At 41.4% G+C, this 12,532-nt stretch overlaps 1 protein-coding gene across 3 annotated transcripts in view; it reads left to right on the top strand.

Annotated features, from left to right (window-relative positions):
- The window catches only part of SAMSN1 (SAM domain, SH3 domain and nuclear localization signals 1), a 97,855-nt gene extending 86,338 nt beyond the window's left edge, over window positions 1–11,517 (top strand). For all 3 annotated transcript variants that reach the window (XM_073668243.1, XM_073668245.1, XM_073668244.1), the window contains 2 exons: window positions 1,762–1,912; window positions 6,314–11,517. In XM_073668243.1, the coding sequence (XP_073524344.1) occupies window positions 1,762–1,912; window positions 6,314–6,513 (351 nt within the window). In that variant the 3' untranslated portion in view covers window positions 6,514–11,517. The remainder of the gene's footprint in view (window positions 1–1,761; window positions 1,913–6,313) is intronic.
- Window positions 11,518–12,532: the final 1,015 nt, after the last annotated feature.

Here is a 12,532-nt window from a genome sequence, read left to right as displayed (position 1 = left end):
GCCTTGGAATGCTCCTTTGTCTTTCCCATGTTAACCATGTCTGAGTGCTGTTCACAAGTTTGGGGAGGGTCTTAAATAGTCAGAAAAGGCTGGCAAAAGAGATCTTTAATCCACACATGTGAAGCTCATTATTCTTGGTGCCTGAACTACTTCTTAATACTTTAGGGGGACCAAACAGAATTCTTGTGGTTTGAGGGGTTGAATAATAAATGACACTCTGAATTAACTTTTAACGTTTTAAAAAAAAAACAAAAAAAAAAAAACAAAAACAAAAAAATTTGCTGCAGTGCATTTCCCACTTCCAGGCTGATCTACAGTACAAATGTCACAATGCCAAGTTAATTCCACATGTGTCAACCAGCTAAATCTGCAGGGGGTTGAATACTACTTGTAGGCACTGTAATTCCACATGTGTTAATTCATAGTTTTGATGCCTTCAGTGTGAATGTACAATTTTCATTGAAAATACAGAAAAATCTTTAAATGAGAAGGTGTGTCCAAACTTTTGGTCTGTACTGTATCTTCTCATTATTTTCAATAAAACAACATCAAGACCAAAGTCTATTAGGGGTGGTGAGAATTTGGAAAACTCCTGTATGGCTATGTGCACACTGAGTCTTTTTGATGAGTTTTTTTTTTAACAGAAACTCAAAGATTTGGAAGAGAATTTGGAGAGTTCCTGCACAGTTTCTGCTAAAAAAAACTCATTGAAAAACTGTGTGCACATAGCTTAACCACTAGGCTTCAATCAAGTGCCATGACAAGTGCAGAATAATACTTAGGCAGGTTTCACCCGTCCATGAAACAGACTGTGTTCACATTGGAATACCCCGCCTGTCCTGAGGTTACTGCCTTACAGGCATATACTGGGTAGTTCGCTCAGACCCGGTGGTCGGCCCGGGTATTCCAATCCATGTGGCAGGGAGATGTGAAACCTGCCTTATAATGAGGTGCCAAAAAAAACTGATTCTGGTCTAGACTTTAGGCCTCGTTTAGACGTCTGTGATTTTTCTCATACATAAAAACATGGACTGTTGTTCATCAGTGTTTTGGATCCAATTTCATCAGTGTCAGTTTTTATCATCAGCGCTTCCTCAGAGATTTCCATGAATGTAAAACACATAAATAAAAGACACAGCTTTTCCTGTACATTGGAATGGTAATCACGGGCAGCACACGGACTGTACACTGATGCCATCCATGTGCTGTCCGTGGTATTCATGGACCCATAGACCTGTATGGGTGACTTTGATCCATGACACCGATGAATAAAAATGGACACGTCTCCGTGTTTTTTTTTGCGGACACAAGAACAGCCCCATAGGCTTTTATGTGTATGTGTTCGGATAGAACACGTATGTGATTCACTGACGTCTGAATGAGGCCTTTCGTACCGTAGTTAGTATACAGTACATTGGTGACCATTCATCAAGATTGACGCTTCCTACCCCAGTCTTGAATAGAAGTTTGGTGTAACACGCGCCAAAATCACTAAGAGGAGGGCGACTCTTAATGACTTTGGCACATTTCTGACCAGCCTGGGCACCATAGACAAAAATCTACAGCAGTGATGAGCCTGTGTATATTTCTGCTAGAATTTAAGCTACATTCCAGAGTAAATGATACTGTATCTGGCGGACTGTTATTAGCCCCACACGCTATTAAAAAATCTCAGTAGTCACTTTGCACAAAAATGTGCAACTTTTTGGATGATCTTTTCTTGTTTTGTTTTTTTTGTAACCTCGCTGCTCTGTCACACAGGATTATATGTCAAGCCTTCTATTGAATGGATATGAGAATCTGGAAGATCTAAAGGACTTGAAGGACAGTCATCTCTGTGAGCTCAACATCACGAACCCTGAAGAACGAATGAGGCTACTGATTGCCATCGAGAATTTACAAGATTGTGACTGTGAGTTACTCTATGTTGCGTTTCTCCTCACAGATGAGCACCAGTGATGGATATGGATGGCCATAGACTGTCTTTTGGCCGACAAATAGATATTTGATTTTCTCATTAAAGGGGGTTGTCCGCAAGGAAAATAAGGATCGTGCTGCTGTATTTCTGATCCCCTCTCCTGGTCCCAGAACCTAAACTTTCATAGCGCTCTAGTAGAGGCTGTGTCTGTGAGATTCAAGGACCAAGGCACCAGACGTCCTTCTTTAAGCAACTTTATTGATACAGAAGAATCACAACGTTTTGGCCACCCAGGGTCTTTATCAAGCCATAAAAAAAGAGATATGGTTTGATAAAGGCCCAATGTGGCCGAAACGTTGTGATTTGTCTATATCAATAAAGTTACTTACAGGAGGACGTCTGGTGCCCTGGTTCTCTTCGTACTGTTACAACCTTGTTGAGGGTTGCACCAAGTGTCCACAGACAACAGAGTGGTGTACGGGACTCATCTATTGCAAGTACAGAGGCTCTGTCTGTGACGTGATGAAGGGGACTAAATTGTCTGGTTCAGTTCAATATATAAACCAGCCCCCTTCTTTGTCTCCGAATCAGCAGGGCAGGAGAAAAGGGCTAGCAGAGAGCCTGTCCCTTTATCACGTCACAGCCTGTTTCAGAACGAAATAGAAAGTGGCGGGACAAGAAGAAAGAGGGGATCATAAATACAGTAGCAAGTTGTTTTGTGTGAAAGATGAGCGGCAGAGAGTGAGAACTGGCACCACTTAGAGAAGAAGTCAACTTGTTCCACAACAGCTGTCATGTAATGCTGGCCATAGACAGAAAATAGTAGTCGGGTGACGTCTATCCTTCCAGACTCTTGTACATGGGGGTCAACATCTTATCTGGTCTATTAAAGGTTTGGCCCAGCAGGAGATGTCTGGGGTATCTTTGCTGTCCTGTTGGTAAAGGACAAGGTTGGCTACCACCTAAGTACCAAACATCTATGGTCTGTAGCCAATATGGCACAGCCCAACTCCACTAGTATTTATCTGATATGTACAGTATATGCAGAACAGGCTGTTTCCCATTTAGTTTACACTGCAAATGTTTTATGAAGACTGAGTGAAGGATAAAATACGTGCACGTACAAATATGTATTCATACAAACCCTAAAAACTTGCACACGTGCCATTATCTTCAGGTGCTCCTTCTCAGCAGGATCCAAAGCGGCTCTTGCCTTTGAAAATACCCACAGGATTAGACTTTATAGGTCACAGCTTCATAGGAGTTTCAGGTAATCCCAGGAAAGTTAATATAAGGACAGGCTGGAAACATTAGGAAGGTTCATGGGATTATAGGTGCCGAAAAAATGTCAATTTTAAGAGTTTTTACTATAGAGTAATATGTGTATGAGTTAAACCTTAAGATATTAATTTTTAAATGTATAATTAAAGTATATAGGCTCAGGATGGTAAAAAAAAATAATAATTTGTATTCTTTTCATTAAAAAAAACATCATGGGGACTAAATAAAAAAATTCTACATTACCACGTTGACCCATATTAAAAATAATCCAGCTGGGAAGTTGCTCAAAAATAGTGAAACATTTGCAGTTTTCACGCCAGTCCCAACCACTTTAGTATCATAACTTAGTCCAGAAATGTACTCCTGTCTCTGACTGTAGTCACATTTCTGGCAGGAGGGCATACTGGGTAACAGATGCACCTAATTCATTAAATGGTGGGTGTCATTACAACAGGCATGCACAACGCTAGTCTTAATATATGTGTCCCAGCTGACTAGTGCAAGAGGCAGGTCTTTGGCGGCTTCTCTCCACCCCACTCTTTTACACTGACAGGTCCCTTCCTATGTGTGTATAGAGATCCATCAGTCTAGGCAATTAGAAAATGGAGAAGCTGCTGGGGAACCACCAAGGCAGCAAAGTCCAAAGCCATTTTTTCAAGGTTTGCAGTGAAATGCAGCAGTGTTTCTGTTATGATAGTATAGCAACTCATTCAGGAAAATAGGTAACAGACTAAAACTTCAACTGACCCTGCCAGTTCCTGTGCAGACTAGAGATCCTGACTCCGCAGTCCCTAGTAGTTCCAGCGTGAGCTGAGATAGCCCTAACCACGGACTAGACTATGGCTACTTGAACCTATGCTGCCTGAAATGCTGTTGAACACTTCACGTGCCTCTTAAAGAACCAGGGAGCAGAGCAGAGTGCAAATTACTTACAGAAGGGAAAGTGTGCTGAAATAGAAAGAGATCCCAAAGTGAGTAAAACAAACCACGAAATACAAAATACAGGATTAAGTACATACTGTCATAGAGTAAGCCGCCTACTTCCTAAAAAGAAACAGAAGATAAATGCAGGGTAAAGAACATAAACAGCAAAGAGATAAACCCTAGCTAGTATTTCACTGACTGGCTTAAACTACAGCAGTACTGCTGGACATCCAAATGAGACTATTTCCAGCAGGAAATTGCAGCAAGGGGAAAGTATATAAAGCTGCACCCAAAAGGTGATAGGGCAGACAAATGAGTAAATGAAAACACCAGTTACCCTAAAAATATTGAAGCAAGGATAACAGAAACTAAACACCCACAGAAAAAGATGTTTCTGCTGTGGCTCAGCAGACAGAGAAGCCAACTACAAGGCACAGACTCAAGGGTTCGAACACAGACACATGACAGTTTCAGAGTGAAACATACACATGGCTGTAATAACACAGTCAATCTCTGATTCATGTGGTCCGTTATTCAGACAAGATGAATCGACTGTCAGGTTCCCATTAAAGTTGATTTGTTGGAAGCAGCAAAGATATGCATCTGTGCAACTTTGACAAAGGAAAAACTGAGATAGATGGAGGACCAGGTCAGCGCAACTCTGAAACATCAGGTCTTGTGGGGTGTTCCTAGTATACAGTGGTCAGTACCTTCCCAAAGTGATCCAAAGAAGGTCAACCGGTGAAATAGTGATGGTGTCATGGGCTCCTAAGTTTCACTAATGTGTATGGGGAGAGGTTAGACAGTCCAATACCACAGAGGATAGACTGTAGGATAGATGGCTGAGAAAGTTAAAAGGATTATCCAGCTTCTCTCATTTCCAGCAGGAGGTGACTGGCGCTGCGGACCTGTTGTCCACTGCCCCTTGGCAGATATGAGCAGGTCTCCTGCACACAGAATTCTGTAGGTATTCTAATCTAATTAGTAGGGCAGGTCCACAATACCTGCCGGCCACGCATGACATCTGCTGATATCTGGGAAGTGGCCGCCGACACCACATCAGCAGGACATCCCAATACGGGAGTGAGAGACGCAGCACAAAACCTTCAATGCTGTCTACGATAAGGCTGTGTGCCCACAATGCATTTTTGGTGCGGTTTTAGGTGCGGATTTGCAGCGCGGAAATGCTCCTGAAACGCATTGCATACCTTATCCCATGACATTCTTCAAGTTCTGTGCACAGTCAGGATTTTTTCTGCGCGGATTTTACTCGCAGAAATAATCCGGACATGACCAATTCTTGTGCATTTCTGCATGCAGATCTGCCTATACAATGCATTGGAAAAACGCATGGCAATTGCGCATGCAAAAACGCATCAAAAACGCATGTAAAAAACGCATGCGTTTTTCTGCCAAAGAGATACAGAAATGCTCAGGAAAATTTCTGCTTCATTTCTGCATCGTGGGCACTAAGCCTTAGTGTCAGACCGCTCTGCATCGCAGCGTCTTGTGATTGGCAACAGTAGGTGTAAAAGCACACGTTGCGTATTTAGTGCAGATTTTCCTGCAGTGTGTATGCAGTAAAACCCACAATTATGACATGTGTTGAGGAATTGCCGCAGGTTTCACCCTTCCTAAGGAATGAAATCCATGCTGAATTCAGCACAAAATTCCACAACTCGTGTAAAGTTCTGTTCAGGAAGTTTCAGCAATGTGTAAATTAGATCTGTAGGAATCTTATCTATGCAACTGGTAATGTGCGACACTGTGGATTTTCTGCATGCAAATTTGTGTAGGAAATCCACACCAAATACGCAGTGTGTGAACGTACCCTCAAAGAGCCCATGATGGTCCCTCACCGCCACCAAAAGTGCGTACAATGGGCACGAGCATCAGAACTGAACGATAGATGGATAGATAGATAGATATGGGATAGATATGGGATAGATAGATAGAGGATAGATATGGGATAGATAGATATGAGATGGATAGATAGATAGATAGATAGATAGATAGATAGATATGGGATAGATAGATGGATAGATAGATAGATATGAGATAGATGGATAGATATGGGATAGATAGATGGATAGATAGATAGATAGAGTACTATATCCTCTCAGTGCCGGTACATTTCTGCTGTATTTCAGGACATGTCGCTGAGAAGACTTTCTCTTTCTGTTATGACAGGTGAACATGAAGCTGGCAATGACTCGGTGCCACAGACGCTCAGCCCTGACACCGCTGCGAACAAATGTGAACTAAGTGACTGTCCAAGAGATTCGGGATGTTACATTACATTGGAGAATTCAGAAAACAACAAAGATGATGTCGAGTCAGAAAAATTGTGTGAATCTGTACAGAAAATCACCATTACCGAATCCCCCTAACGAGCAGTCACTGGGACATTTGTCAGAACCTGCGCCGCTGAGGCACGAGCCTGTTTTCACAGTTTCCACATGGTCGGTTCGTCAGATTCTTGAGTGTGAAGTTCCTGTGGCAGATTTCCTTTCTGTTAGTATTTATTAGCGATGTATAAAGCAGCGGACAGGGCTGGGAATGGCGGATCGAAAGGATCTCACGGGGGCGGGCGCAGTTTCCATGTTACGACAAGAACCTATGACCATGGCCGTGTACTGCAGGACGTCCGCCATGATCTGTCCAAATCTTCAAGGAACTCATTACTGTTACTAGACAAGCCAAATCATTTACAGGAAATGCTTTTAGTAGGAAATCAGTGACAAACCCAACCTCGTGGTGACCTTAGCCCCTATTTTAGTGCCGGAGTTTCGGCATGTGTCCCACCACCCCTGGGTCCTGGCATGGTAACTCTTTGATAGACAACTATAAATTTTAATTTCTTTGTGTCTCCCGCTAGTGATCACTATACAATCCACCTTTGAGTTTTTTTTGCTTCGTTTTTTTCTCCCGTTGGTCCAAAAGCCATAACCGTTTTGTTTCCATCCACATACCGATATGGAGACTTGTTTTTAGAAGGAGCTGTGATCTTGAATGACATTATTTATTTTGCCATACAATGTACTGGAAAACAGCAGAGGTGAAATGCAACTAAGTTATTGATTTTTAGGCTTTGTGGAAAAATGACCTGACAACACGATTCTCCGGATCGGCACGATTACGGCAAAGCCAAACAAGTACAGCTTTTTATTTAAGAGGTGAAAAAATTTCAGAACATTGTTCTGTGCCGCCATTTTCTCAGACCCGCAACTTTTTGTATTTTCTTTGTTGAGGGCTTGTATTTTGTGTGGCGACCTGTATTTACTATTGTCACAATTTCCGGTTACATAGAAGCTTTCGATCTCTTTTTATTGGATTTTTTTGGGATATGGTGGGTTGATTAAAAATGGCAGTATTGTCATTTTTTTACCCCTTCCCCGAACAGGCACACAACTAATATCACGCAACTTAAAGAGGTTATCCGGCCTTAGGGTACAAGTCTGTAGTCACCTTATCGCGTGCTGTGAGTTTTCTCCAGCGCCAGGAGCCTGACCGTACGTATGCAATTTGCATACATCTGGTCACATGCCAACTAGATGTATGTGGTCTCATTCAATGCAAGTGTATTGAGCAAGGCCGGACACATCTAGTCGGAATGTTGCCAAAAGTAAGCAAATCACATACTCACGGCCACATGATCGCTGACACCGGAGAATCCTCACAGCACGCAGTGTGCGCGATGTGAGGATTCACAAGTCTTCAGTCACATAGAGTAACTGCAGACTTGTACACCAAGGCCGGACAACCCCTTTAACTGCCACTGCCTAAGACTGATAGTGGCAAACAAGCTCAGATAGCTGGTGTTAGTGTGGGATTGGCTCCTGGGCCTGCTCCATACACGTGCACCCGAGATTGGATGTGTTAATACCTCTTATGTCAGGAACGGCCTAAAGTCAAAGTACTATTTCTTATTTAACTCATAAATTGCCCCTATTTCTTTTCTCAACAACACCTTATGAGAATAACTAATCTTATTACCCCTCACCCTGGCTCTGACCCCTACACATTATGGATAGCTGGAAACTCTGCTGTAAATACATGTATGTGTGCCTTTACTGTGATGTATATATCTAGATTGTATACTATGTATCCTCTGTCATATTAGTAATCAATACTGTAGCATCGCAGTCCTGTAGTAACCTACAATATAGATCATACATGTCAAACTCTGGCCCGTGGGCCAAATCTGGCCCGCAGGGTGATTATATTTGGCCCACGACACCAGAACCACCACCCCTATATGGGGCCATTATACTGTATGGAGGACTATATGGGGCCATTATACTGTATGGAGGACTATATGGGGCCCTTATTCTGTAGAGAGGACTAAGTGAGGCCCATTATTCTTTATGGAGGACTATGTAGGGCCATTATTCTGTATGGAGGACTATGTGAGGCCCATTATTCTGTATGGAGGACTATGTGGGGCCCATTATTCTGTATGGAGGACTATGTGAGACCCATTATTCTGTATGGAGGACTATGTGAGGCCCATTATTCTGTATGGAGGACTATGTGAGACCCATTATTCTGTATGGAGGACTATGTGAGACCCATTATTCTGTATGGAGGACTATGTGAGGCCCATTATTCTGTATGGAGGACTATGTGAGGCCCATTATTCTGTATGGAGGACTATGTGAGGCCCATTATTCTGTATGGAGGACTATGTGAGACCCATTATTCTGTATGGAGGACTATGTGAGACCCATTATTCTGTATGGAGGACTATGTGAGACCCATTATTCTGTATGGAGGACTATGTGAGACCCATTATTCTGTATGGAGGACTATGTGGGACTGTTTGGCCCGCGACTTTGTCCAAGTTTTTCAATTTGGCCCTCTGTGTGTTTAAGTTTGACATCCCTGCTATAAATAGTGTGCAGGGAGTGGACATATTATATGTGCATCCTATGGGGCTGCACAGTGGCCCAATAGGGTATTGTTATTTTACAAAAAAACATATATGTGAATTCTCCACACCTCATTCAAGTCAATGGGGAAAATCTGCAAGTACAAGGCATATTTACGGCAAGACAAATTGACATGCTGCGAATTTCAAAAACGTATTGCAACGCAAAGCACAGTGGTCACGAGATGTACACTACAGTTCAAAAGTTTGGGGTCAGACAATTTTGTGTTTTCCATGAAAACTCATACTTTTATTTATCAAATGAGTTGCAAAATGAATAGAAAATATAGTCCAGACATTGACAAGGTTAGAAACAATGATTTTTATTTGAAAGAATAATTTTCTCCTTCAAACTTTGCTTTCGTCAAAGAATGCTCCCTTTGCAGCAATTACAGCATTGCCGACCTTTGGCATTCTAGCTGTTAATTTGCTGAGGTAATCTTGAGAAATTTAGCCCCATGCTTCCTGAAGCCCCTCCCACAAGTTAGATTGGCTTGATGGGCACTTTTTGAGCACCATACGGTCAAGCTGCTCCCACAACAGCTCAATGAGGTTGAGATCTGGTGACTGCGCTGGCCACTCCATTACAGATAGAATACCAGCTGCCTGCTTCTTCCCTAAATAGTTCATGCATAATTTGGAGGTGTGCTTTGGGTCATTGTCCTGTTGTTGTAGGATGAAATTGGCTCCAATCAAGCGCTGTCCACAGGGTATGGCATGGCGTTGCAAAATGGAGTGATAGTCTTCTCTATTCAAAATCCCATTTACCTTGTACAAATCTCCCATTTTACCAGCACCAAAGCAACCCCAGACCATTACATTACCTCCACCATGCTTGACAGATGGCGTCAGGCACTCTTCCAGCATCTTTTCAGTTGTTCTGTGTCTCACAAATGTTCTTCTGTGTGATCCAAACACCTCAAACTTTGATTCGTCTGTCCATAAAACTTTTTTCCAATCTTCCTCTGTCCAATGTCTGTGTTCTTTTGCCTATATTAATCTTTTCCTTTTATTAGTCAGTCTCAGATATGGCTTTTTCTTTGCCACTTTGCCCTGAAGGCCAGCATCCTAGAGTCGCCTCCTCACTGTAGACATTGACACTGGCGTTTTGCGTGTACTATTTAATGAAGCGGCCAGTTGAGGAGCTGTGAGGCGTCGATTTCTCAAACTAGAGACTCTAATGTACTTGTCTTGTTGCTCAGTTGAGCAGCGGGGCCTTCCACTTCTCTTTCTACTCTGGTTAGAGCCTGTGTGTGCTCTCCTCTGAAGGGAGTAGTACACACCGTTGCGGAAATCTTCAGTTTCTTGGCAACTTCTCGCATGGAATAGCCTTCATTTCTAAGAATAAGAATAGACTGTAGAGTTTCACATGAAAGTTCTCTTTTTCTGGCCATTTTGAGAGTTTCACAGAACAAACAAATGTAATGCTCCATATTCTCAACTAGCTCAAAGGAAGGTCAATTTTATAGTTCTCAAATCAGCCAAACCGTTTTCAGCTGGGCTAACATACTTGTGCAAGGGTTTTCTAAACATTCATTAGCCTTCTTACACAGTGAGCAAACACAATGTACCATTAAAACACTGGAGTGGTGGTTGTTGGAAATGGGCCTCTATACACCTATGTAGATATTGCAATAAAAACTAGACGTTTGCAGCTAGAATAGTCATTTACCACTTTAACAATGTATAGAGTGTATTTCTGATTCATTTAATGTTAGCTTCATTGAAAAAAAAATGTGCTTTTCCTTCAAAAATAATGAAATTTCTAAATGACCCCAAACTTTTGAACGGTAGTGTATATAACTCCCATCTACTTTCCTGGAACTTTAATAAACTTGTTTTTTTTGTGCATATAAATACACAGCGGAAAATACACATCAAATAACCATCGTGAGAACTTATCCTTAGGAGGTAGAGACCAGGGATGAGCTGACCCATGGAAGTTAGAGTTCGCTCATTTCTAATAGAGAACCTAGGGCTTGCTCCTTTTGCTCTTTCTATAATCCAGTTCACATATTACATTTTTGCGATTTCTAGGTTTTCCATGATTTTGCAGAAAATATGAGGTTGAGGGGGTAAACGGTAAATAAAATAATGCAAGTAAAGAGGACATGACTGCCCTGTATGATCGCTGGCGATGGAAGTGGAATTATTCTCCAGCTTTGTGCATCAATTAGAAGTTTGTACACAGATATAATCTACATGGTCAATTAGGTAACTTTGTAAATACATTTAGTAACTACACGAAAAGAGAAAAAGGGGTGACCTTTAAATATTAACACATATATCTCAAAGTGAGTGAATATCCACTTGTATGATAACAATAATACTACTCAGATGTGAATAGACACAGCATCCGGGATGATGCTCAATAAAAATATATCTTTATTAATGCATAAGACATAAAACTATTAAAAATGGAGCAATATAATATGCAGAGAGGACAGATTTTACACAGGGAATATCACAGGGAAACGTAATAGTAAGTGGGTATAATCAGTAGAGATTGTTCATATCCCAAAATACATAGTTTAAAGTAAAAATATAGCAGCGGTGTGAGTAAATATACATATTGCAAAAGAATCCAAGTGGATTAATAATTAAGTTATACAGACAAGGAGTATACACGGTACTCCTTGAGAAAGCCACCTGGCGAAACGCGCGTTGGGAGTTCTGGAGTGTTTTGATTTGGTGCTATTACCTATTATATGGTATGTTTATTCTATGATATCTGCTTGGGTGTCTGTATAACCTAATTATTAATCCTCTTGGATTCTTTTGCAATATGTATATTTACTCACAACATACTTACAACAAAATAAATAAACTATATATTTTGGGATATGAACAATCTCTACTGATTATACCCACTTACTATTACGTTTCCCTGTGATATTCCCTGTGTATAATCTGTCCTCTCTGCATATTATATTGCTCCGTTTTTAATAGTTTTATGTCTTATGCATTAATTAAGATATATTTTTGTAAATACATTGTATTACTGATCTGGTACTGATCTGGAGTTATAACTTATATGCTATACTGCAGAGCCGCATTCACAATTCTGCTGCTTTCTATGGAGAGCAGTTGACAGATTCACCACTAACAGATTAGCTGAGCTTTAGTATAGAGGTTTTTTTATTCCTATATTAGATTACTGTAAAGTGCTTGGTGCGAAGCTGACACTTCCCGAAATGCAAATCCCCAGAGCAAGCACTGTACAGACACGGGTATATGAAAGTCATAGAGGAAGCAGCAAATCTTGTTCTATCGGACTCGAGCCTCAGTGTAATACATCCTCCATCTCCTAAACAGCTGATATAGCCGGTGGTCTTCAGAGTCAGACCGCAGCTCATATATTGTAGGGGCTTTCTATGATGATACAGCCTCTGATCTGTGACGACAGATACCCATCAATAATCCAGGCTATTACATAGACCTTTTGTAGGTGTAATGTCACCCGATATTTCATGTATGCA

This window comes from Phyllobates terribilis, unplaced genomic scaffold (genome assembly GCF_046119375.1).
Source record: "Phyllobates terribilis strain yellow unplaced genomic scaffold, ASM4611937v1 Scaffold_2__4_contigs__length_985480577, whole genome shotgun sequence".
NCBI classification, from domain to species: domain Eukaryota; kingdom Metazoa; phylum Chordata; class Amphibia; order Anura; family Dendrobatidae; genus Phyllobates; species Phyllobates terribilis.
Note: the sequence above shows the minus strand (reverse complement) of the source record. Positions and strands in the feature narration are given on the sequence as shown.